The sequence below is a fragment of the Callorhinus ursinus genome, unplaced genomic scaffold (assembly GCF_003265705.2).
Source record: "Callorhinus ursinus isolate GAN/ISIS: 27379988/994484 unplaced genomic scaffold, GSC_fseal_2.0 scaffold26, whole genome shotgun sequence".
Classification (NCBI taxonomy): Eukaryota; Metazoa; Chordata; class Mammalia; order Carnivora; family Otariidae; genus Callorhinus; species Callorhinus ursinus.
The window spans coordinates 23,955,127-23,982,189 of record NW_027397088.1 but is presented as its reverse complement, the minus strand read 5'-3'; the positions used below and the strand labels follow the sequence as shown (position 1 = coordinate 23,982,189).

The 27,063-nt window shown below is 41.6% G+C and overlaps 1 protein-coding gene and 1 long non-coding RNA gene across 6 annotated transcripts in view; one reads left to right on the top strand and one right to left on the bottom strand.

Moving 5' to 3' along the window:
* Nucleotides 1-120: 120 nt before the first annotated feature.
* GMNN (geminin DNA replication inhibitor) lies at nt 121-8,801 on the bottom strand. Of its 4 annotated transcripts, XM_025890971.2 has the most exons (8): nt 8,270-8,400; nt 7,686-7,776; nt 6,739-6,796; nt 3,705-3,782; nt 2,962-3,109; nt 2,258-2,340; nt 1,847-1,957; nt 121-534 (listed from the first exon to the last, which is right to left on the bottom strand). In XM_025890971.2, exons 3-8 carry the CDS (start codon nt 6,787-6,789, stop codon nt 373-375), a joined length of 633 nt encoding a protein of 210 aa, XP_025746756.1. In that variant the 5' UTR covers nt 6,790-6,796; nt 7,686-7,776; nt 8,270-8,400; the 3' UTR covers nt 121-372. The 4 variants fall into 4 exon arrangements, with proteins under 4 accessions (XP_025746756.1, XP_073733740.1, XP_025746754.1 ...); XM_073877639.1 differs by lacking the exons at nt 7,686-7,776; nt 8,270-8,400 and adding an exon at nt 8,683-8,801; XM_025890969.2 differs by lacking the exon at nt 7,686-7,776.
* A 39-nt stretch (nt 8,802-8,840) lies between these two features.
* LOC112838197 (uncharacterized) overlaps nt 8,841-27,063 on the top strand; it is a 45,519-nt gene continuing 27,296 nt past the window's right edge. The window contains exons 1-3 of one of the 2 annotated variants that reach the window (XR_003211922.2): nt 8,841-9,417; nt 18,902-19,770; nt 26,810-26,974. This is a non-coding gene — a long non-coding RNA (uncharacterized lncRNA). The remainder of the gene's footprint in view (nt 9,418-18,901; nt 19,771-26,809; nt 26,975-27,063) is intronic. The other variant, XR_012373862.1, reaches the window with a different exon arrangement.

Genomic DNA, 27,063 nt, shown 5'->3' with positions numbered 1-27,063 from the left:
TTCATTTTCTCCTTGTTTCCTCCAAGATAGCAGAGCAACAGAAAGAAAACAATATAAAACCATAGAAACAGACACACTTTCTCTAGCCTGGTTATACTTCATTCTTCCCAGATACACACATTGCTCAACAAGAGACTGAAGTTTATTTATCATACACAAGTCATGTTTGACCACTGAGAAAAGGCTATTTACATAAAACATCAATAGATTAAAAATACATAGTATTTGTATTTTAATACAACGGGGGTCCCAGGATTCAAACAAGGAGGTCTGATTCCAACTCTGCAGTACACAGTTGTCTGCTCTGCTACCAAGAACTCTAGTGGAAGTAAACTCTGGCAGTAAATTTCTCAAGTCAGATAAGCATGACTTTCACACACACGGTTTTGCATCTGTCAAGGAAGACACAGCATCTTCAGTACACGTACCAACATCTGGGGCTTCCACGTCCGAGTCCTCACCGGTTTCCTCTTCCAAGTCACATTCCTGACTGTTTGGTGATTCAGAGTTATCCAGAGGTTCCTCATGCAGTCTCTTTTGAAAGAATAAACCAACAATTTACTGTAAACACTGTACAGGCCAAGTCCGCTAGCAGTGTGCTGGTATCACTGACCCTCAATGTTCTAAAGAGGTCCTTTTCATGAAGTCTCTCAATTACATTCACTGGCAGTCAGGTGTTCTATCAAGGTCTCCACCATGCTAGATCCCACTTCAGCGAAGTCACAGTGCCTAACAATTTGCTCATCTTTTTAAAGCCCGTGCCTTCACAGACCACTCGAGTCAGTGCTTCTCAAGCTACCTAGAGTGAAGGACCAGGTTTTCGGATTTCCAGTCTGTGGTGGACCAACACACTCATGACAGCTGGGAGAGCTATTACAGTACTTCCAAGTGAAAACTTCAAACAGTAAGTCTGTCACGGCTTTAAAATGTAAGCAATTCAGTACAAGAAAAGCTAATATTTGAAAAACTTTCTTCCTATCAGCAAGATGATTTTTCGAAAACAGGAATAAGTTTAAGACCTATTTTTTAAGTCCAATACTGTAAAATAACAGTCATCATGCTTCTTTTTCTTTAAAGATTTATTTATGAGAGGGAGGGAGGGAGAGAGGGAGCACACAGGGCGAGGGGCAGAGGGAGAAGGAGACAGAAACTCTAGCAGACTCCTTGCTGAGTTCGGAGCCTGATGCCAGGCTTGATCTCAAGACCCTGGTATCATGACCTGAGCTGAAACCAAGAGTTGGACGCTTAACCGACTGAGCCAGCCAGGTGCCCTGCCCCCCCACCCCCCCACCCCCCCACCCCCCGGCTAATTCTTATAAACACATTAGCTTCTTCCAAATAAAACGTCAGATAAGACCACCAAACTTTAGTGTACCAATTATCAGTTTTATAAATGAGGGTAATGTCACACTGGCATTCGTTATATCAAAACCCGTCAAAAAACTTGTCAACTGTGAAAGAAAAATTTTCCATATGTAAGTAAATTCCTTTTTATATTTCTACAAGAAAATAGATGTTCTTTTGCTTCATGATAATAATAATATCTAACAGTCATTGGGGCTCTTATGGGCAGGGACTTGTCTCCACTTTCATCGTCAGAACTCATTATTCTCACGACAAGCCTACAAAGTGCACAGTATTAATCCCATCTTACAAAGGAGGAAGATGAAGCCCTGACAACATACATAACCTGCTTGACTCAACAAACGTGATGGTGCTGGACAGGGAGCGAAGACTCACACCCAGGAAATCTGATTCCAGAGCCCGCACGCTTACTGATGACGCTGCTACCTCAAATGATGGAAAAACAGAGGCTTCTGAGTCAGGTGAGTGTGCAGATACCTACCTCTATCACCTCTGCCATATACTGTACGTGCTCTGCTACCTCTGCCAGTTCTTTGTTTTCCTTCTTCAGGCGGGCAATCTCACTGTCCTTTTGTTCAATTTCTTTGTGAAGCTATAGGACATAAATAAAGTTCAGTATTCCACAGATCTGCTATGCTAGAAACCAAATTACCATGCCTCCGAGTCTGTAACTGAGACTAACCGATGACACATTTGCACAAAGTTCCTAACAACGGTGCTACCTTTGGCTCTCGATGAGCTCCTCTGGTGTGACAATTCTGGTAACAGAGCTCCCTTTCTAATTAGGCTTGTCTTAGACCAACATTAAAGCTCGTTTATATCACTCCAACCAAGCAGAAGGAAAGTAATCCTGGAACGTTAAAGACTGCCACAGATTATAGTCAGTACATACTTTCTCATTTTCCTTAAGTGCTTCATAGAGCGCCTTCCTCCGTTTTTCTGCCACTTCTTTCCAATATTGAGAGGATGGATTTTCTAAAATAAATTAACGTTTTCATGTAAACCTTGAAAATATTATTATACTATTATATGCTGCTGTAAAAACCCAGTAATTTTTCTACAAGAAAAAAAATGTTCCCACAATGCTTGATAGAACATCACCAGCTTCCTCTGTTGATTTCCACTGCCATTCCGATTAGAACTAGGACGAACGACAGGCTCCTTCTGGCTCAGCCACGTTGCTGCTGGCTCCCTTCATTTTCTGCTATATGCAAATTCCTTCCTTCAAAATCATTCTCTAGATACTTTCTTTTGAAAAGACAATTTCCAAGTCTTGTGACACTTAAGACAATCTAATGTCAGAGCTGTCATATTAATCACTAACCTTTTCTTTAATATTTCATCCATATTTGGATCTTACCAAACAGTAAAGTCTGTTCACACTATATACCACAAGAAATTTTCAACTATTTAAACATTTGAGTAAAATATCTAATAGAGTCTCCAGATTAAGAGGCTGTGGGCAGGATCCGTAACAGTACAGTAAGTGATTTGTTATTTTATTTAATATTTAAATACTTAAATATTAAATTAGCTTTAATAATTTAAATTTATCGTAACTAAAACATTTAAGAAAAGTTATACATTTTTTCATACCTGCAATCATAAGATCAAATGCTTCTTGAGTAATTTCACTAAAATTTTTATTTTCACTATGTTCTGGGACAAAAACAACTCCAGAGCTGGAAGCCTTAGATGTTAACTGGTCGTTCCAATGTTTCCTTTTGGACAAGGCTTTAACCAACTATAATGAAAATACATACATCAATCTCATTTATTTTGATTTAACGAACAAGAAAGTTGGGTGGTTTTATCATGTATGTATTAAAAACAGAGCACTCATATGTCTGTTTGAAATCTCTGGATCTTTTAAAAGAATCACACAAATTTAAAACTCTACCAAAATGTAGTTATCTTTTAGGAATTTTATTTGCAGCAACTATCCTAGATTAGGCTTAGGTCTAAGGCTTAGCTGAAATTATTTTTTTTTGTTTGAATAACTGAGTACTACAGAAAAGCAGTATTTTCAAACCCTTTACAGACAGGGATAAATGGATGACTTTGACATTTTATTCCCAACACAGCAAACGTTATTCCTGAAGGCTAATCCATAATGTTTTACATCATCCCAGTGCCACTGCAGGTCTTCATACCAATTCTGAACTTCCTAAACTGAACCATCAATACAAAAACCATTTCTGTGAGAAACACACAATTGTTATTCTTGAATTATTTCCAAGTTTCAATGATCTAGGCATCTCCGATCAAGGAAATCTTGGAAAGGCCTTTAATGTAAAGTTAGTATCATTTGTACCCCATTCTAGCCCGATAACACATACCTCATTTTCTCTTCCAACAAGTGATCCAGCTGCTGAAGGCTGAATCATCTTCAGAGTTCTTCTTGGCACAGGACTATTCTAAAAGTCAATGAAATTTATTATCTGGTTACTCAGTTGCTATATGGGTTATTACTCTCGTACTCCTACTATAATTTAGGAAAACAGAAACACTAAGAATACTAGTATTTGGTCTGCTATATAATATTAAATATGAGCTATTGCTCATATTGGTTTTTTCAACTAGCAAACTTGTTATTTCCCTAAAATTACAATAAAGTTTAAAGAAAGCCTAATGGATCACATTACCCAAACTTGACCCAAGTAGCTTTTCTCCTCCCATTTCAATACATGCTGTATTATAGTCATCTTGTTAACTAATCATATCCAGTTAAAAAATAAACAAAATTTCTAAGCTTTAATACTTCAGACCATATTTGATGAAACTGCAGTACAACAGGAATATTTGTATTCCCTCTTAAAAACATCTGCCACACGGAAACTAGAAACCAGACATCATAACATTTATAGTAGAAATCTGCAAAAGGGGTAAACTGGGGGAAAAGGTTATTTACACTGCAAAATATTTCTTCCCCTACTCAAAAAGATTCATCCCAGACTTCCTTTAAATAGTGACTATCCCCTAACACATGTATATGTATTCACCAAAGGAATACAATTTTCAAGAACATACCTTATACAGAACCAAATACACATCTAAGAGGACCCCCCCCCCTTGCCCCAATCTTCACCTGACTGCAGAAGCGGTTTTGCTTCAAGCCCATTCATTAGGAGATGGCCACAAAGTCAGTGCCAGAGGCACACAAGAATACTGTGAATATGCCCACCCTACTGTTTTGGTAAAAACACAGCCTTCCTTATAACACGTAAATAGCTTCCCATATATTTCCTGATCTGAAAGCGCTCTCTCTTTTTGCAAAAAATCATTAGTTATCCTGCCACCATGGGATAGCAAACAATAGTGAACACCCAAACAAGGGCAGCAAGAACATGACACCGAAGCAGCGTGGGAAAGTTTCTGCTTCCATGCAGTGCTTCACAGGACGAGAGCTCACCTTTCCCACGGTACAGTTTCTACTGCCGATTATTATCTCACAATTGAACTGAAGAACAAATGCCAACTACTCTGAGAACAAATATTACAACAACATTTCAGATGTAATTTAGATAATAGATTAGTCAAAAGCCTCCAGACAAACAGAAGAAAACCTAACTCTGGACCCTTAAGAAGAGGAGGTGTTAATTTATTTAAATGCTTGCTACTAATAATGGCCAAAGAAGCCAGATAAATCAATGCCACACACAAAAAAATGGCCATTTTTAAGATTAACTTTTGTACATGTAAGCTTGAAGCACCCAGCCCCCAAGATGGAATATGGCTGTTATCATTTTCTTCATACAGATCATGCATTGGAATAACAGACTCTTTAGAGCCAAGAGGTTCAGGTTCTTAGATATTAATAGGTCTTAATCTTTTTAGAAAACCATTTGGGATTCTGGGAACCCTTCTCTCAAAAAAAAAAAAAATGCACACAAGAGCACTACTCACATGGAGTTTTGCCTAACTGGTAGGAAATCCATGAACTCCTATAATTCACTCTCCTAGATCTAGTTTTAGTCCAATCTCTTTCTTTTACAGAGATGTAAACTGAGGCTAGGATGCTAAATAATTCACCCAACGTCAGAGCTGTGGAAGCTAAATCAAGAACCAAACAGAACCCAGTCCTTTTATATCCAAGATAGTTGTACTCTAGCTAGTACACATTAGATTTTTCTTTAGATATAAGGATCTGCTGAAATGATATAAACTGTCTGGGATCTGCCTCAAAATAATTAGGTGGCTCAAGGAGTGAATGAAAATGTAGATGAAACAAGATTAGCCATACATTGATAGCTGATGAAAATTGTGAAGTTGAGATTATTATATTACTGACTCTATTTCTGAATATTTGAAAATTTTCATAAGAAGAAGTTTAAGCGCACACACAAAGCTCAGTGGGAAGATGTCATCATCCTAAATGGAAAGGGATGGACTCAAATTATCAATGCACAGTTATTATTTAAGAAAAATAATGTAAGGACACTAAGGCAGGTAAGCCATCTATCAGAAAGCATCTATCACTTATGAAAGTCTTTTATTTACTCTATTTAATTTAAATCTGCAAAATGATAAGTTTTCCTGAAGATGTGGTCTCATTACCGGGAACCCTCACCCTCTAAGTTGTGTGGCAGAACCTCGTTAAGTTGTAAATTCATTTAGAACCTTAAGAGCAAATCAAAGTTAAAAATTCAAAATTAAATCTGTTCTTATTGTTATACGAATAAATATTTGGGATAAGATTTCCAGTGATGGCATCATACTGGGATTCAAAAAGTATAGCAAAACAAGCGGGTTCGATGGTAATGAGTATGATCTTCTCTGGACACACGTGCACTGTAATGCAAAATGTGTCTCTAGTCAAAGACACCAATTCTCAAGATACAAAGGATTTTAATAAAATCATTTTATAAAATGTAGGAGTGAAAGAAAGCAACCACAATCTTATTTACAGAGAATCCTAAGGAATCTACTAAAAAACTACTAGATCTAATAAGTTCAGCAAGGTTGCAGGATTTAAGATCAAATTCAAAATGCAAAAATCAACTGTTTTCCATACAGTAGCAATGAACACAAAGAAAATTTAAGAAACAATTCTATCTACAGTAGCATTAAAAATACTTAAGAAAAAATTAAGCAAAAGGAATATAAAACTCAATACTCTGAAAACTACCAAAACATTGTTGACAGAAATTAAGACCTAAATAAACGGAAAGAGATTCCACGTAATGGGATCATAAAACTTAACTGTTCAACCTTAATTTTTTTAAAGTTCTCTAGTGTTACTTGTCTTCTGGCTAAAAGCTCGGCACTTCAAAGTTTATAGAAACGACAGCCAGATTAAATTTAGTTAAGTTATGTCAAAATGCTTCTAACCACAGGCTTTCTTCAACAAATGAAAGTGATTCTATCACATACCTTTACACTCTCTTTGATTCCTTCTTGTTTCTGCTTCATACTTGGATTCATTATACACCTGGTGAAGTACAAAAAACTAGTAATTCATATCATAAACAGAAAGTGGTTTGCACCCGAAGGTGGAGTTTAGATTTTTTTGTTGTTGCTGAAAGTATTTATAAGTATTTACAATCATAGAACTCATTGCTACAGTACAGTGAAACTACGATCTTTTCTCACTGTACCCAAACTCAGCCCCATCAGAGACTACAGTGACTGAAGCTAGTTGACTCTTACTATCTCTATTACGTACACACAAACAATAATTCTGGTTAGAAACATCTTGTTACAACAGGAAAATTAGGTATTCTAAACAAATTTACAGAACACTGTGGTGTCCTGGATTAAACAGAGGACTCAAAAAAATCTGAGAAATGGTCACCAAGAAAAGCAAAACGATAAATGGTCACCAGGTACGTGGGTATGCTCAAGTCTGTCCTAAAGAATAGCATCCTAGGGGCACCTGGGTGGCTAAATCAGTTCGGCAGCTGCCTTTGGCTTGGGTCACCATCTCAGGGTCCTGAGACCCAGCCCTATGTTGGGCTCCCTGCTCAGCGGGGGAGTCTCCTTCTCCCTCTGCTTCTGTCTGCTGCTCCCTGGTTCTCTCCCTCTCAAACGAATAAATAAAATCTTAAAAAATAAACAGCATTCTAACTTTGCTGTTTCAAAGGCAGTTTTAAGCTATAATAAAATTGGCTCTGGTAACCAGCAATAGGTCTGCAGTGATTTAATATCCGATCTGATGAGATTATGTATTCACATTGGTAGGGAATGTTTACCCATCAGAAGCAAGGAAGAGGGAGCAGAAGATAAAGGGAGTACGCAACATGGTTAACCAGACCACTGGGCCAGACTCGCTCCAAACCCAACCTCCGAACCTCTGGACAGGTCTGCGCCTTGCCAAACACCTTGATTGCTGCAGATTACGCCTTTACTCGGTGCAGCGCCTTTCAAACTTCGACTGTGACTCACCTCCTGCTCATACATTTACACCGTGCCCTAGCACAAGCACAGACGAGAAAGTTTAAACCAAAAAACCCCTAACGGGGCGATGCACCCTATTTTCACCTCTATCTCATGTTAAGCAAATGCTGACGGGGACCCACTAAACTGAGGAATGTTTTCTCAAACTGCACGTCGCAACCCGGGATCCCCAAATCGTTTACTTGGGCCTCGAACACTGTTTAGAAAAATGGAACTGAAGAGACGAGAAAACACCGAGTGCACAGCCGGAGCTCGCACCGCAGGCCGGGGGTCGGCGGGACTCGGGGCGGCGCGCCGGGGCTCCCACAGCGGCGCACGCGTCCGGGACGCGCCCGCCAACCAATCGGGAGCGCGGACGGGAGAGCGCGCCAAAACCGACCCAGCCAATGGGGCAACCCTTCGTCCGTGGGGCCCTGCCTCCCCCGCGCTCCCCTCAACGTCCACTCCGACCCCGGCCGCGGCCCGGCAGCCGTCAAGGGAGCGGCCCCCGCGAACCCATCTCTCTCACGCTTATCGGACGGGCGCGCTCAGTCCTCGTAGCGGACGCAGGGAGCTGTGGCTGCACCACCTCGCACACGGCCCACCGCCGCTGGGAAAGCTGGCGAACTACGGCGCCTTGCCGCGACGGCCACGTGACCAGGTGACGCCAGACGGATCCCGCGAATCGCCTCCCGCCTCCGCCCCCTTCGGCCCCGCCCCTTCCTGCGCCTGCGCGGTGGGAGTCGCGCGGATTGGGGCGGGGACGTCCGGGGGTTTCCGCCGGCGGGGAGGTCGCAGCCCCCTGACCTTGCCTCGGAATTCTCCCCTCAGTGCAATGCCCTCTTCTCTCTGCCCTTTTCAAGGGCAGGGGGCGGGGCAAGCTCTCCCACTAGACACGCAGTCCGGCAGAACAAACTGTCGTATCGGAAGCGCCCGGCGTACCTGTCGGCGAAGCCGTGGTTGCGCGGACTCCCGATGGTGTTCCGGGCGCTTGTATTTGGCTGTGTGCATCCCGACTGTGCCGCGCTTCGGTGGGGGCCCCGCGGGCCGCGCTCGGCCGTCGGTTGCTCCTGCCGCCGCTCACCGGGAGCCCGGCACGCACGCAGGACTGGCTAGCTCCGGGAACGCAAGGAGCGGGGTCTCCTTCGCAGCACCTGTAGCTTTGCTTTATCATTACTCTGCAAAATCCTCAGCTCCCCTGTGGACATAGCACGTTTGGATTCACCGGAGTCTGGCCTTTTGTGTACATCTATTGTAACGCAAGTCTGTTTTCCCATTCCTTAACTTTTCCTGGGATAATTCTCAGAGGGAGGACTATATCCCCGCACCGCGCACAGCGCCGCTCTCAGGCAGAGCTGTCTCACCTGTGCGCCCACCTGCCCACCTCCCGCCTCTCACCGGTGTCTCTTCCACCGACCTCACAATGTACAGAGCACGGCGCTGTGGTCCTGGCTTTGTTTGGGCGACATACATAAAATCTAAATTCGTAAAGGAAACAGTTCATTGATTGGAAAAGTATCCGTAGACCGGATTTCCAAAGTGAGAATCCTGATGACCAGTGCCAAGTACAGGCACAGTGTCGTTTGGTGACACACCCGCCAGTCGAAATAGTAACTGACTTCCAGTTTCTTCATTCAGCCGCATGATAAAAAGGGATCACTGGAAAGACCCAAAGTGGTAAGTATATACCATTCAAGTTCTATTCAGGTAGCCCGTACTGGGTAGAGTATAAGGCAAAGTTCATTATGTTTCTTTTTTTTTTTTTTAAGATTTTATTTATTTATTTGAGAGAGAGAGAGAGAGAATGAGAGATAGAGAGCACGAGAGGGAAGAGGGTCAGAGGGAGAAGCAGACTCCCTGCTGAGCAGGGAGCCCGATGCAGGACTTGATCCCGGGACTCCAGGATCATGACCTGAGCCGAAGGCAGCCGCTCAACCAACTGAGCCACCCAGGCGCCCGTTCATAATGTTTCTTAACAGAACTAAAAAACTGGGAAAGACAAATCTCTTCCATAAGAAAATGGTAAGCAAACCAAGGAGGTAGAGTCATGAGGTCACTAAGTTAAAAACCTGAGGAGCAATAAGAGAATTGGTGATTTTCCAGAAGTATCACAAAACCCACTTACCTAAATGTTATCTGTAGTTGCTAATAGTATTTCTTAGTTTGGGAATGGTGTGGGGAGACTTTTACGTTATACGTTTCAGTATTGCTTGACATTTTTTTTAATTCAACATACCTAAGGAGATGATTCCTGCTTTAGGAAAAGTCGTGAGGCTCCCAGAGTCTGAAACAACCATTTTACCAGCTTAGGTTAGATCCTTTTTGTTTTGCCTGCCAAATGATCAACTAGGTAATGTGACTAATTCAGATCTGTACCTCTCTATCCAGTTGGGTGGCCACTAGTCACACAGTGACCTTTGAGCACTTGAGATGTGGCTAGTGTTCATCGAAATATGCTGTAATGTAACATACACACTGAATTTCAAAGATTTAGTGTGAAAAGAAGAATGTAAAACATTTTCATAATTTTTTGTAATGATCACATGTTGAAACGATACTTTGGATATACTGAGTTAAATGCAAGTGTTGTTAAAATTCATTTCATTGGTTTCTTTTTACTTTTTAAAATACGGCTTCCTGAAAAAAAAAATAATGATCGATGTGGCTTACGTTTGTGTCTCGCATTGTATTTCAGTGAGACTTGACTGTGCTAAAATACCGCAACATATGTCATCCCAGTGAATCTTCTTAGTAGCCCTGTCAGGTAGATGTTTTCTACTCCCTACTTCACAAGACTGAGAGGCTAAATTACAGGCCCAAGATCTCAGACCACTAGCCAGTGAGACAGACAGACTTCAGATCTTCTGACTCGAAGTCCACATATGGAAAGAGAGAGGTTCGGAAAATATTCCTCTCTCCAGAGGCAGAAGATCCTCAAGCCCCCAAACTACTGGGAATGTCTCTACAATGTACGCTTTCATACTGTTTTTGAAGAACAAATTTATAGGGAAAACAATTTTGTAGGGATCTGGAAAAAAGTGGCAAGTGGTTGTCATTTAATCAGAATTTGGTTCTAGACATCCAAATATCCTGTAGTCTTATCTGCACGAAGGAAACTATGGGTATTGATTGGATTAAGATTATCCAGTCATTTAACGTGCTATAAAGAATAATCATAAATTAAAATGTTAATGAAAGGCAGTAGGACCAACTGAGAGGACATATACCTTTTTAAAATATATCATTTATTAAGGCTAAACTAAATTCCCAAGGTTTTCAGCCAGAGTTCAGAAATTGCCTATTACATGACAATCCCTATTTTTCTGAAAGCTTCCCTGGGGGAACACATAACAATTTATTACAGTCTTTTCAAAAAGCTCATATAGAATCATTTGTAGAATGATCCAGTTCCTCTACTCTGAATTATATTAAAATAATTGAATTTACGTTTTAGGTTACCTGAAATGTGCACAAAGTTGAAAAAAATGAGAGCAGAAAAGAAATTCAGATTCAAACAATTTATCAGATTTAGGGTTTTTGTTTTTTAATTTTTTAATTTTTCTAAATAGGCTGTATGCCCAGTGTGGGGCTTGATTGAACTCACAACCTGGAAATCAAGAGTCATGCTCTACCAGCTGAGCCAACCAGGCACCCTAGTGTTTTTATTTTTAAGGTAACATTTTAATAATTAATAACATGAGATACATACTAGTTTTAATGATGATAAATCAGCTTTAAGATAAAAGGCAGTAAATAGGTGATTATAAAGTACCAAGGAAATGAAAAAACACATAGTGAATGCAGTCCATGATGAACACACACCGTTATATGTAATAAGCCATTATATGTAATTTTTCTTCTCATTGTATTTGTATTTTATTTTTTTAATTTTTTTTAAAGCTTCACTTCTTTCTTTCTCACTTTCTTTCATTTTATTTAAGTAATCTCTACACCCAACATGAGGCTCAAACTCATGACCCTGAGATCAAGAGCCGTATGCTCCTCCAACCAAGCCAGCTAGGCGCCCCATAAAATTTATTATTATTTTTTTTAGTAATCTCTACACCCAGTGTGGGGCTCAAACTCAGGACCCTGAGATCAAGAGTTGCATGCTTTTCCTATTGAACCAGCCAGGCGCCCCTCTGTAATTTTAAAAGGGTGTTTTTTGTTTTGTTTTGTTTTGTTTTAAAAAAGGGTGTTTTAACTTTCACTTTTCAGAACAATGAGTATTGATCCTGAGAAGTTCATTATTTACAAAAGACATATCTGGTCTGCTAGTTGTCATTTGTGTAAAGAAGCTGCTGAAATTTCACAAAGGGCTGTCTGTGTTCTTTTTCAAAACAAGTGCATTCCAAGCAGAAATTGTCTTTATCTCTCTTTTCCTTTGGTATTTATTTATATTTTATTTCTTAAACCCAGACCATTTCTGTAAGGATTTGGGCATGGAGAAAATTTTCATAAAATTCACAGAGTTATTTTATAAAAGTTAACTTGTTGAGTCAGCTTATGTGATGAGAATGAATTGCTGGCTACATAAGGGAGGACAGGTGTATTAGGTATTTGTTCAAGAGAAACAAAACCAGTAGGATGGATATAAATATAAAGAATTTGCCCACATGATTATGTCAGCTGGCAAGTCCAAAATCTGCAAAGCCAATGTCCCAGTTTGAATCTGAAGGCCTGAAGTTTCTATAGAGCCTATGTCCCAGTTCAGGGGTCATCAGGCAGGATTCTCTCTTATGGGGGCGGATTGAGGGGTTGGGGGAGGGTCAGGCTTTCATTTGATTGGATGAGGCCCACTCACATTATGAAAGACTATTTGCTTTGCTCAGTGTACTTATTTAAATGTGAATCTCATCCAAAAACACCCTCACAGAAACACCCAGAATAATGTTTGACCAAATATGTGGGCACCCGATGGCTCAGTCACGTTGACCTAAAATGAGGCATCACAGTGGGAAAGAAAGCCTTGCCTGGACCTTGACTGAGGGTGCACTTGGATTCCCTTCAAATGGGAAGGCCTGGAAGTACACTACACCCCATGCTCAGCTGATGGGTTAGTAGGAACATCTATGAAGGAGAGAGCAAATTATGCCTTAAGTCTTGTTAGTTTCAAAGGAACCAAAAGTTGTGAAGCGTTATGTTCAAATGAAGGACTGCCGCTCTGTTTTCTGGTGGCAGACGTGGGCTCCTTGTGAGAACTGTAAAGGGAGGGTCTGGCCCTTGGAGATGGCCACTTTCTCCCTACTCTTCCTCCCATCACCCTCCTCTTACATCAGGCTCTGTGTCCAAATTTCCCCATTTTGTAAGGACATAAGTTATATTGGACTAGGATCTGCTGTAGATTGAATGTTGGTGTCCCTCCAAAATTTTGAAACCTAATCCCTGATATGATACTATTTGGAGGTGGGGGCTTTTGGGCAGTAATAATAAATGGAATCAGTGATCCCAGTGAGCTCCCTCACTCCTTCCATCATGTAAGGACACAGTGAAAAGGTGGCCAAGAAACACCAGGAGGCAGGCCCTCACCAGACAGAATCTGCAGGCCCCTTGATCTTGGACTTCCCAGCCTCCAGAACTGTGAGAAATAAATGTTTATTGTTTAAGTCACCCAGTCTCTGGTATTTTTGCCGTAATAGCCCAAACAGAGTAAGGCAGGCTCTGCCCTATCGTGTTCACTTGATTGCCTCTATAAAGACCCTGTCTTCAAATAAGGTCACATTGTGAGGTACTGTGAGTTAGGACTTCAGCCTATGATTTGGGTGGGGGAGGGGCGGGGAGGAGCACACAATTCGACCCATAACAGAAAGCTTTCAGCTTTCCTAGTCTACTCAGCTGCTTGCTCCTCACTTCAAAGCCAGAGTAGCCAGCATGCACTCCAGGACGGATCAGAGCAAGTACCTGAGTAGTCCTGCCATGTGTGTTGTCTTTTCCTTTTTGTGGTCATTTGAACTTTATTGTATTAGAAGAGCCAAGCAGTTCCTACATTTTAAAATGGCTCTCATGCAACTCTTTATATTAGGATTCTAAGTTCTAGCCCCATCATGGGCACAGAGCTTACTTTAAAAAAGCTTAAAAAGGCTCTCAAGAGGAGAAAAAAAAAAAACCTTTTTTTTGAAAATCTGTTCACCTGTTCTTAATGAAAAGAATACATTTTTAAAGTTTTTTTCACTGTAATATTTATTTTTTGTTATGATTATTTCTTTTTTAAAATTAACCTATAATGTATTTTTAGTTTCAGAGGTAGAGGTCAGTGATTCATCAGTCTTATATAACATCCAGTGCTCATTACGTCACATGCCCTCCTTAATGCCCATCACCCAGTTACTCCATTCCCTCTCCCTCCCTCCCCTCCAGTAACCCTCAGTTTGTTTCCTAGAGTTCAGTGTGTCCTTTGGTTTGTCTCCCTCTCTGGTTTCATCTTGTTTTATTTTTTCCTCTCTTCCCCTATGATCCTCTGTTTTGTTTCTTAAATTCCATGTATCAGTGAGATCATATGATAATTGTCCTTCTCTGATTGACTCATTTTGCTTAGCATAATACCCTCTAGTTCCATCCACGTTGTTGCAAATGGCAAGATTTCATTTTTTTTGATGGCTGAGCAATATTCCATTGTGTATATATATATATATATATATATATATACCACATCTTCTTTATCCATTCATCTGTTGATGGACCTCTAGGCTCTTTCCATAGTTTGGCTATTGTGGACATTGCTGCTATAAACACTGGGGTGCAGGTGCCTCTTCAGATCACTATATTTGTATCTTTGGGTAAATACCCAGTAGTACAATTGCTGGGTCATAGGGTAGTTCCATTTTCAACCTTTTGAGGAACCTCCATACTGTTTTCCAGAGTGGCTGCACCAGCTTGCAATCCCACTAATGGTGTAGGAGGGTTCCCCATTCTCTGCATCCTTGCCAACATCTGTCATTTCCTGACTTGTTAATTTTAACCATTCTGACTGGTGTGAGGTGGTATCTCATTATGGTTTTGATTTGTATTTCCCTGATGCTGAGCTATGTTGAGCACTTTTTTATGTGTCTGTTGGCTGTTTGGATGTCTTCTTTGCAGAAATGTCTGTTCATGTCTTCTGCCCGTTTCTTGATTGGATTATTTGTTCTTTGGGCATTGAGTTTGATAACTTCTTTATAGATTTTGGATACTAGCCCTTCATCTGATAATGTCATTTGCAAACGTCTTCTCTCATCTGTAGGTTGTCTTTTGGTTTTGTCAACTGTTTCCTTTGTTGGTACTAAAGCTTTTTATCTTGATGAAGTCCCAATAGTTCATTTTTGCCCTTGCTTCCCTTGCCTTTGGCGATGTTTCTAGGAAGAAGTTGCTGTGGCCAAGGTTGAAGAGGTTGCTGTGTTCTCCTCTAGAGTTTTGATGGATTCCTTTCTCACATTTGGTTCTTTCATCCATTTTGAGTTTATTTTTGTGTGTGATGTAAGGAAATGGTCCAGTTTCATTCTTCTGCATGTGGCTGTCCAATTTTCCCAACACCATTTGTTGAAGAGACTGTCTTTTTTCCATTGGATATTCTTTCCTGCTTTGTTGAAGATGAGTTGACCATAGAGTTGAGGGTCCATTTCTGGGTTCTCTATTCTGTTCCATTGATCTGTGTGTCTGTTTTTATGTCAGTACCATGCTGTCTTGAGGATCACAGCTTTGTAATAGAGCTTAAAGTCCAGAATTGTGATGCCACCAGTTTTGGTTTTCTTTTTCAACATTCCTTTGGCTATTCGGGGTCTTTTCTGGTCCCATACAAATTTTAGGATTATTTGTTCCAGCTCTATAAAAAAAGTTGATGTTATTTTGACAGGGATTGCATTGAATGTGTAAATTGCTCTAGGTAGCATGGACATTTTAACAGTATTTGTTCTTCCAGTCCATGAGTATGGAACGTTTTTCCATTTCTTTGTGTCTTCCTCAATTTCTTTCATGAGTGTTCTATAGTTTTCTGAGTACAGATCCTTTGCCCCTTTGGTTAGGTTTATTCCTAGGTATCTTACGGTTTTGGGGGCAATTGTAAATGGGATCAACTTCTTAATTTCTCTTTGTTCTGTCTCGTTGGTGTATAGAAATGCAACTGATTTCTGTGCATTGATTTTATATCCTGCCACTTTACTGAATTCCTGTATGAGTTCTAGCAATTCTGGGGTGGAGTCTTTTGGGTTTTCCACGTAAAGTATCATGTCATCTGCAAGGACTCAGAGTTCGACTTCTTTGCTGATTCGGATGCCTTTTATTTCTTTTTGTTGTCTGATGCTGAGGCTAGGACTTCTGGTACTATGTTGAACAGCAGTGGTGATCCCTGCCGTGTTCCTGACCTTAGGGGAAATGCTCAGTTTTTCCCCATTGAGAATGATATTTGCTGTGGGCTTTTTGTATATGGCTTTTATGATATTTAGGTATGTTTTCTCATTTAGCACCCTGAATATATCATGCCAGTCCTTTCTGGCCTATCAGGTCTCTGTGGGTAGGTCTGCTGCCAATCTAATGTTTCTACCCTTGTAGGTTACAGACCTCTTGTCCCAAGCTGCTTTCAGGATATTCTCTTTGTCTCTGAGACTTGTAAGTTTTACTATTAGATGTTGGGGTGTTGGCCTATTTTTATTGATTTTGAGCGGGGTTCTCTCTGCCTCCTGGACTTGGGTGCCTGTTTCCCTCCCCAGATTAGGGAAGTTCTCTGCTGTAATCTGCTCCAATATACCTTCTGCCTCTCTCTCTCTTTCCTCTTCTTCTGGGATCCCAGTTATTCTAATATTGTTTCACTTTATGGTATCACTTAATCTCTCGAATTCTCCCCTCGTGATCCAGTAGTTGTTTATCTTTTTCTCAGCTTCTTTATTCTCCATCATTTGGTCTTCTATACCACTAATTCTGTCTTCTGCCTCACTTATCCTAGCAGTTAGAGTCTCCATTTTTGATTGCACCTCATTAATAGTCTTTTTTATTTCAACATGATTAGGTTTTAGTTCTTTTATTTCTCCAGAAAGGGGTCCTCTGGTGTCTTTTATGCTTTTTTCAAGCCCAGCTTGTATCTTTATAATTGTTATTCTGAACTCTTGTTCTGACATCTCACTTATGCCCATACTAATTAAGTCCCTGGCACTCAGTATTGTCTCTTGTTCTCTTTTTTGAGGTGAGTTTTTCCATCTTGTCATCCTGTCCAGACAAGAATAGATAAACAAGAGAACAAAATACTAAAATGGCAACAATGACCCCAAAGAAATATACACTAAACAAATCAGGAGACCAGAAACTGAAAAAAATAAAATAAATAATTAACATTAATATTAAAAAATATTAAAATAAATTAAAATTTAAAAAAAGAGAATATAATCAGACAGGTAAACAGAATAGAGCAATACACTGGATCCTGTGTGTGTTTTGGTCTAGTTAGAAAACTAGATCCCAAAATTGTAAAGAAAGAAAAACTTATATATGTACAAAAATAATGAAATATAATGAAAGGATAAAATGTAATTGTAAAAATGAAAATTAAAAGACAAGAAAAAACAAAAGAAGGGAAAAAAAACAGCAACAACAAAAAAAGGGAAGGGATATACACAGACAGGTGAACAGAACAGAGCAATACACTATATCCTGAGTGTATTTTGGTCAGTTTATAGAAGAAATTACATCTTAAAATTGTAAAGAAAGAAAAACTTGTATATATGCAAAAATAAAATTAAATACATTGAAAGGATAGAATGTAACTCTAAAGATGAAAATTTTAAAAGACTTTAACAAAAAAAAAAAGGAAGAAGGAAAAAAAGAAAAAAATATATTGAGAATATTACCAGACAGGTGAATAGAATAGAGCCATATTCTAGATTTTGGGTGTATTTTGATCTGTTAGAAGAAACTGCATCCCAAAATTGTAAAGACAGAAAATTTTATGTATATACAAATATAAATACAATGAAGGGATAGAATGTAACTGTAAATATGAAAATTAAAGATTTAAAAAGTTGATAAAATAAGAAATTGGTTGAAAAAGGAAAGAGAACAAAATTTTTAAAAATTAAAATTGAAAAGCTAAAGAATCGGGGAAAAAGCCATGAATTCTATGTGCAGTATTCCCCTAGCGCTGGAGTTCTGCCGTTCTCATTGATCGGTGAACTTGGTCTTGGCTGGCTATGCTTGCTGATCTTCTGGGGGAGGGGCCTGTTGCCGGGATTCTCAGATGTCTTTGCCTGAGGCAGAATTGTGCCACCCTTGCCAGGGGTCAGGCTAAGTCATCTGCTCCGGATTGCTCTAGGTGGCTTTTGTTTTCTGAAGGCTTTCCAAGCAGCTTTAGAGGATGAGAGTGAAAATGGCGGCCTCCCAATCTCCGCCCCGGAGCCAAAAGCCCAGGGCCCCACTCCTCAGTGCACCCCCAGAAAAAAGCAGTCAGTCACTCCTGTCTCCCCGGTCTCCGCCGCACCCCGTGCTCACCTGGCCTGTGACCGAGCATTTCTGTCTCTGGCACATGACCCCATTTCCAGTCTCCAAACCCTGCAGGCTCCTGGGGCATGTTCCTGCATCGCTCCCCCCCCCCCCGGACAGGAAGGAGCTTCTCCTCGGATCTGCCGCTTGTTGGGTCCCTGCTTGGGGAGCGGCCGCCCCATAGTGTCCTGGTTCACGGTTTATGGCAACCCCGAGCTGACAGCCCACTCCTGGGCTTGCTGATTATAGCCAGATTCCCTGCTTAGATGCCTGGGAGCTCTGCCACACTCAGGCACCTGCAGTCTTCTTGTGACCCCGACGGTCCTGAGACCACACTGTCCCAGCTAGAATTCCGCCCAACTTCTTCACTTGAGCGACGTCCCTCAGCAGAGCAGACTTCTACAAATTCCGATTTTGTGCTCTACTGCTCTATCACTTGCCGGTAGCTGGCTGACGAGGCTCCCTCCCCCCGTCGTCTGTCTTCCCGAATATCGCCTCGGATTCACTTCTCCATACCTCCTACCTTCCAGAAAGTGGTCACTTTTCTATTCGTCAAGTTGCAGGTATTCTTTTCTTAGATCTCCAGTTGAGTTCGCAGGTGTTCAGAATGATTTGGTAGCTATCTAGCTGAATTCCTGGGACCAGATGAAACTAAGGTCTCCTACTCCTCCACCACCTTGGACTCTTCCCTCAAAGTTTATTTTATTTTATTTTTTTTTAGCAATCTCTATACCGAACACGGGACATGAACTCACAGTCCACGACCTGGAGATCAAGACTTGCATGTCCTTCTGACTAAGCCAGCCAGGTGCCCCCAAAAGAAAAATTTTTGAGTGAGTTTTGAATATGAGGTCAGAATTTCAGCTTTTGACATCGCACATCACCAATCTCAGGAAGTTCTGTCTTCTACGGTAATATGTTTATGAACACACAACATGTGTTCCTGTAACAGAGCTGTCAGAAAATTTTGAGTAAATGTAAACATAATACAGGAGATACAGGATTTAATTCATGGACATTAGGAAAAAGCAGGAGGCTTATGAAAGGTGAATGAAAATAATAGCATATATGAAAAAAAAACTATAAAAATTTTGAGATAGAGGGAAAGCTTAGGACTAGCTCAATGGAAAATGGCCAGACTTGAGTTCAGAAAAGGGAAGGAGACCGTCTGGGTACATAGCTTTCCTAGTGCACGAAGAAGCTTGGTCAATAAACTGTATTACATTTTCCAGTCTCCGTAGCTCTTGGATATAGACTTCCAACAGCAGTAAGAGAACAATTCTAGTCTACCTCTTGGGAAGTTACATCCATTATTAAAGGTTTTAGCTTAGTAGAATATCTCAGGCTGCACGTAGCAGACATAAACTGGTTAACTTCAGGAAAAGGGGGAAGTTCCTGGGTTGGGAAGAGAAGAAACCATAGGGACAACTCTGGGGACTTGGGCAATAGGAGCCCTTACCCTGTGTCTCCAGGATCCTGCCGTTCATGTGTTGTAGTTCCAGTGACAGTCTCTGTGTCCCTATGAGGGCTCCTTCATGCATTCAGAAATACAGCAAGATCAGGAAACACCACCACCCGTACAGGTTGGAGGTAAAATGGCTATGAATGAACTCAGAGTGGACCTTTTAATGGAGTCAGGGAAATGTTCTTCAGTCATTGAGCACTAAACCTGTCTGTTCCTTCTTGTCTGCAAAGTAGGATGAGAACAGAGATGTTTCTCAGGAAAATGAAACGTGGTGACCAGGTGGCCAGCCCAGAAAGTGAGCCCAGAGTATTGAAAGTGGAAACCTCAAGGACATAATTCAGGCTCTCAAAAGTAGTTGAGGCCCAGGACACTTTTTGAGGGTCAAGGAAATGTTCTATGTCTCGACTGTGGTGGTGGTTACGAGACTATATAAATTACCCAAACTCATAAACTGTGCACTTAAAATAGGTGAATTCTGTTGTTTGTAAGTTACATTGCAATAAAGCTAGAAGATAAAGAAGCTGAGGTAATGTAGGCAGGTCCCTAGGAGAGACCACCTGGATGCTGGGGAGAATATAGATAGAACCCCCTCACTCGTGGAAGGTTAGAGCCCACCTTGTCAGCCACCGAGTATCTGTGCATCAGCAGATACCAAACCAGAGGAGCTTGGCTAAGGGACCCGCCAAGTGGCCCAGAGCCTGAGAAAAGTCAGCAAAGACGGCATCAGAGCACCTGAAGCCAAGGAAAGGCATCCTTAAAGCTATATTTTATTTTATTATTTTATTTTATTTTAATTTTATTTCATTGCATTTCATTTCATTTTTAAAGCCATGTAACTTTAATCCTGTGTTAACATTTGTATCTTTAATAAAACATTTCACATGAATCAGCACAAAACCCTGCTAGTGAACGAGCAGGTATTACCTGTTACCCAGAGAACCCCTGAGCAGTCAGGATGCGTGCGAGGCACTAGTGGGTCACCTCTCCACTCCCAATTCACTGCCCAGTCCTGGAGGGAAGATACCCAAGCTCCTCAGCGACTTCTGCCAATGTCCCTTCCCGCCAGTGGGGTCTGGGTCCCAGAGAGGAGCCAGTCCGAGATGCTCTTCCTCAGCACGCACGGAAGTGAAGACAAGGACTCTGAAGAGGGCAGTATAAGGAGCAGCTGTTGTCCCGCTAGCTCCCCACCCGTGCTGAGATCCCCACCTTGCTGGAGAGGGCATGCCGAGGCAGGGAGGTCCTGTGGTGCTGCCCCCAGGGAACTTGCTGGAAATCCCTCTGGGCTTTCCTGCAGTCCACCCTCGAGGGCACCAGAGGAAGCTGCTCGGGGAAAGTGTCTCCCAGAGACCAGAGCCATCCTATTGCGGTATTGCCCCGGGGGCGGTGGGGGTACCAGAGAGCCCTTAGCTGCTGGGTGCTGACCGGCTCTGTCCGCAGACCGCCCTCACCAGCACTACCCAGTATTAACAGGAAAACTGGGAAAGTAGTTTACTCAGCAAAATCTCCTTCTCCTTATCAACCTCCAGGACTGCTGTTGTGCTAACGAGTTACCTCCAGTGACCTTGGGGAGTGTTGATGCCTGTGCACCTGGGCCCTCACACAGGGAGGCACTTAATCTCCTTTAGAACATGTCTCTGACCAAGTCCTTCCCTCTAAGGAGTAGAGTGACTAGCTCGTTTTAAATCAGATTGTCCCTTCAGTCTCCCTAGAGAGGGGTTTATTATGCCCAGGAGACTAGATCCAAATTGCCCAGAGGCTGTCGGGAAATTAGAAGTCCTTCATCTTAGTCCCTAGTCATCCCACTTAGGCACCGGGCTGCCAGTAGGGACATTGTGTGGGACTCCCTAGGCTTGGGGAAGCCCGCAGAAGGCTCATCATCCTAGGTGAAGCTGCCATCTGAGAAAACAGGGGAGAGAGTGAACTCTTCGCTCGCTCTCTCTGCTCCTAAATGTTCTGATATGAGAATATCATGAGTTCAGAATTTATTTTCCAGATCACCAGGGTTATACTTAGAAACGAAGATTCACTGGCTTTTTCTTGGCAATCTCTTTAAAGGTAAAGATACCACCTATGAGGTATTCTTGCTCCGAAATTGAATCTGAATTGGAAATCTATTGCCACTTTAAGGAAATACTGGAGATAGAGAATTATGTTAAACACCATGGGGATGCCATCAACAAAATCCAAAGTATAGGAAATTCTACAGGACAAATAACCTATGTTTTCCCAACAACTAAATGGCAAGATTAAAAGAAAAAAGTAGCAGGAAGGATTTGTAGAGTATAAGAAAAGATATTAACAAATGCAACTTGTGGATCTTGTTTGAATTAACCAACTATAAAAAAATAAGGGAAATCTGAACACTGTATATTTTATGATGTTAAGATATTAGGACAACAATGGTATTGTGGGTTTCACTCTAATGGTTTTTATCTATAAATAGTACTTATAGATTAATGATATATCTGATACTTGATTTGACATAAATCTATGTAGGAAGGAAGGGTAAAGGTATAAATCAGGTTTCCTTAACATGGATACCATTGACATTTGGGGCCAGATAACCCTTTGTTGTGGAGCATCCCTGGCCTCTACCCACTAGATGCCAGAAGCTCTCCTCAGTGGTGATGAACAAAAATGCAGACATTGAGGGGCACCTCACTGGCTCAGTCCATGGAGCGTGCAACTCTTGATCTTGGGGTTGTAAGTTCTAGCCCGTGTTGGGTATAGAGATTACTTAAAAATAAAAAAAAAACTTTATTTTTTTTTTAAGATTTTATTTATTTATTTGAGAGAGAGCACAAGCAGGGGGTAGGGGCAGAGGGAGAGGGAGAAACAGGCCCCCTGCTGAGCAGGGAGCCCGCCTCGGGGCTCGATCCCAGGACCCCAAGATCATGACCTGAGCCAAAGGCAGACGTTCAACCAACTGAGCCACCCAGGTGCCCCCAAAATAAAAGAATCTTTAAAAAAAATGCAGACATTAACAAATACCTTCGTGGGGAAAATCATTCACAGTTAAGAGCCATTGGTCTAAATAAAACAGTATTGGCCTTGTGTTAATAACCATTGAGGCTAGCATATATGAATACATGAGAATTTGTTATTCTAGCCCCTCTACTTTTATGTACATTTGCAACTTTCTTTTCTTTTTTTTTTTTTTTAAGATTTTATTTATTGATTTGACAGAGAGAGAGACAGCGAGAGAGGGAACACAAGCAGGGGGAGTGGGAGAGGGAGAAGCAGGCTTCCTGCTGAGCAGGGAGCCCGATGCGGGGCTCGAACCCAGGACCCTGGGACCATGACCTGAGCCCAAGGCAGACGCTTAACGACTAAGCCACCCAGGCGCTCCTACATTTGCAACTTTCAATAATAATTTTTTAAAAAATAGTAACTTAGAAAGGATTAAACAAGGAGTGAGGGGGTGGAAATATTGGGAAATATTTGGCCATAAAAACCTTGGCATCCACCGATTTTTACACCAGTTTATTTCTTTCACAAGCCATCTGATGCAGTGTGAGCACAGCTAAGAGAAGTGAAGTGGTGAAACATATTATCAACGGAGCTTCAAAATTTATGACTCAAGTGATGTTAAAAAGTATATTTGTATATAGTCAGGGGCCACTGTTGCTGCAGAGGATGGTGTGGATAGTGGTTCATGTGCTGTACGTGGGCCTCTGGGTATGTTTTGTTTAGCCTGTATAAGTAGTGGCCTATACATTGTCTTAAAAAATTTGAATTTGTTGTCAACATCTTCAAAACCTGATGATTTCCATAAGCAGAGACAAAAGGCAAATGGCGAGCTGAGAGAAAATGTATGCAATGTATTTCACAAAGACCTCATTTCCCTAATTTATAAAGAGCTCTAAAAACACTGAAGGAAAAAAGCCACAAACTCAATGGGAAAAAGGGCTAAAGATAGGAACAGAGAGTTCAAGGAAGAAGATCTACAGATGGTCCTTAAATGTATGAAACAACACTCAACTTCACTCATAATAAGACATATGCAAATTAAAACACTGAGAAACTATTTCTCACCTAGAAGATTGGCAAATATTCAAAAGCTTGACAACTGTTCTTCCAGTAAGCAAAATTCTAAGACAGCCCCCCATGATATCTGATCTTTGGAGTTATGCCCTTGAATAGGTTATAGTATATGGCAAAAGCAGTTGGATTTTATGAATGTGATTAAGGCCCCAGTCATTTGGCTCTAAATTAGCCAAAAGGGATACTATCCTGGTGGCCCTGACTTATTAGTAGGGTACCCTTCCAACAGAGGGCTGTCCTGAGGGCAGAGACCTTTTCCTACTGACCTTGAAGAGGCAAGCCACCATGAGCATTACAGCCCCAAAGAAATGAATTCTGCCAACAACCTGAACAAGCTCAGAGTCAGAGTGTTCCCCAGTGGAAACTCCAGATGAGAACGTAGCCCGACCAACACCTCATTTACAGCCGTGTAAGACCCTGAGCACGGGGCCCAGCTAAGCTGTGCTCAGACTGCTGACCCACAGAAACTATGAGATAATAAATGTGTTTGGTTTTAAGCTAGTAAGAGCATGACAGCCTGCCACACGGCAACAGAATAGTAGTAAAACACTAATAAAACAGGATACTAATACACACTCTTTCGGTGAGCCTGGGAGGACACAAGCACTCTCATGCACGGCTGACGTACGGGAGTTGGCTGTACGTGCTGATGCATTGCTGCTGTGTCCATATGTACCTTGACCCGAGACTAGGAACTCCAGTTCTGTGGGTTCACCCTGAAGGTGTGCCGCCATAAACCGGAAACAGCATGTGCACAGGGCTTATCACTACAGCATGATTTATAATGCCGAACTATCAGAAATGACCTAAATTGCATGTAAGTAGAAGGTGGGTTGAATAAATTATGGTTTATCTACCCAATGTTACGGTACTATGAAGCCATCCATACACAAAGAATTAGGGAGATCTCTGAAATGGAGAATTCCCACGATATGCCATTAAATGAAAAGAGTAGAATTAGAGTATATATAGCATTCTACCTTTAGTGAAGAAAGCAATGAGAATGTATGTCTATACTTATATCTTCATAAAAAAGAAACACAGAGAGGCTCAGTCAGGAGCCAGTGGAAATGGAATATGGTTATTCAGTGGAGTGCGGCGGGGCGCCTCGCCGGCTCCGTCAGTTAAGGGTCTTCCTTGACTCAGGTCACGATCTCAGGGTCCTGGGATCAAGCCCCATGTTGGGCTCCTTGCTCAGCGGGGAGTCTGCTTCCCCCTCTGCCTGCCACTCCCTCTGCTTGTGCTCTCTCTCTGACAAATAAATAAAAATAAAATCTTAAAAAAAAAATAATGGGAGTGGGGAACAGGATAGGAGTGAGACTTTTGAGCATCTACTTTACTTTTGAACTATGTGAATATTTCACAAATGGAAAAAATAAAAACTATTAATGATATGGACATTGAAGTATTTAGAGGGAAACAAGCCAGTATCTGCAGTTTGTTTTAAAAATGCTTCAAAAACATAAAATGGATGGATACGGGGATGTTTAGATGAATGTGGTAAAGCAAATGCAGTAAAATGCTAATGGTAGACTCTTAAGTAGTGGGTGTACACATGTTCCCTGTAAAAGTTTTTTCAGCTTACCTGTTCGAAAATTTTATGATAAAATGTTGGAAAAAATTAAGTGAAAATGAATGAACAAAAGCAAACCCTAAAGCAATCCTGTGTATTAAGTTGGTAATGGAACCACGTAGAGGAAAGAATTAATTCAAGTACATTTTGAACACAGTGCTCTGTGCACTCTGAGTGGAATGTATTTTTTTTTCCTTTTATTTGAGAGAGAGAGAGAGAGAGAACGGGCAGGGGGGAGGGGCAGAGGGAGAGAAGGAAGCAAACACCCTGCTGAGCAGGGAGCCTGATGCGGGGCTAGATCCCTGGACCCAGAGACCTGAGCTGAAGGCAGACATTTAACCCACTGACCCATACAGGCACCCTAGTGGAATGTATTCAAAGAAATCTTGAACTTTCCTTATTAGAAATTTCCATTGACTTCATGATAAGCAGGTCGGTCAGATCTCCTGAGTTACAGAAAATACCAGGCCAACAGAATTCTTCCTGAAATAGCTTGTTTAGGTTCAGTTTCAGAATGTTAATAACCTTATTCACAATAATTTACCAAATAGTCATGGCATGTAGTTCCAGGAAGAATTTTTATATTACCCACTAGGTGGCAATACTATCTAATGTAACTAAAAGCAGAACTTGAATTTGAAAGACTCATGCATCTGACAAGTTATATACTATATTGATTTTCTCACCTATTGAGCGAACTATCCTTTCATTAATATCTCTGCAAAGCAATGTTCTTCAGAATTTTAGTAACAAAGAAAAATAAATCCTCCTTCCAAATTCAGAATCACTGGACTGGCAGGGACCCACAGAGGTCAGCTAATCCATTTGTCTACCTCCAAACAGAGTAGCCCTCCTACTCTATTATTTTTCTCTGCCCAAGAAATTAGGGTATTTCTCAAAGTGCATAAAGTCAAGTGGTTCATTCATTCATGTTTCCATGCATTCTTCAAAGAGCAAACACTTTCTGAGTAATTGCTGTATGCCAGGTAGTGTGCTTGGGATCATGGATATGACAGTACCTGCAGAGGGAGGCCTGATGCCCTCGATGAGCTTATCATCCATTGCCCAAAATAGAGTTGGTGTGGCTCCTAGTAGCATGGCTTGCTCTGTTCTCAGCTCAAGCCAAGGAAAGATCTTACAACCGTAAGACCCGGAGGCACCCATGGGGAAGAATAGATAAGTAAACGATTACAAGGCATAGTAAGAAATGCACAGGAGCAGGTAGAGGGCACCGTGAGGCACACAGGAAGGCAAGAACCCAGCCAGTCTTAAGAGCAGTCCGGGAAGACGTCTCTGATGAAGGGACATTTTAAACTGAGACCTGAAACTAGACAGGGCGGGGCCCAGTGGAATGGGGGTTTGGGGAGGTGGAATGGGGGGAGAAGGGAGGGCTCTGCAAGTTGCAAAAGTCGGAGGGGGAGGAATGCCATCTTATTCTCAGCTGTATCTCCAACACAGTGTCTAGCACACACTCGGCTTAGATTAAACCCAACCCTCTAATGCTGTCACACGGTGTGACCTTAGATCTCTGCGCTGTTTGGGTCTAGGTGTCCTCACTCTGAAGGTAACAGATTCCTCAGGGACGTTGTGGAGTGGGAGATGTAAGCGTTTCAGGATCTAAGTCTGAGGACCTCAGATACGTAAGACACAGGTGGAGAAAAGACAGCAACCCAGGAGGCAGGAGAAAGCAGGCGAGCATGGCATCTTAAGAGGTGGGTACTGTGGTCACACTGCAGTGGGTAGAGGATAGAGGAGCCGGTGGACCTGTGGAACCAGCAAGCACAGAAGACTCTAGAGGAAT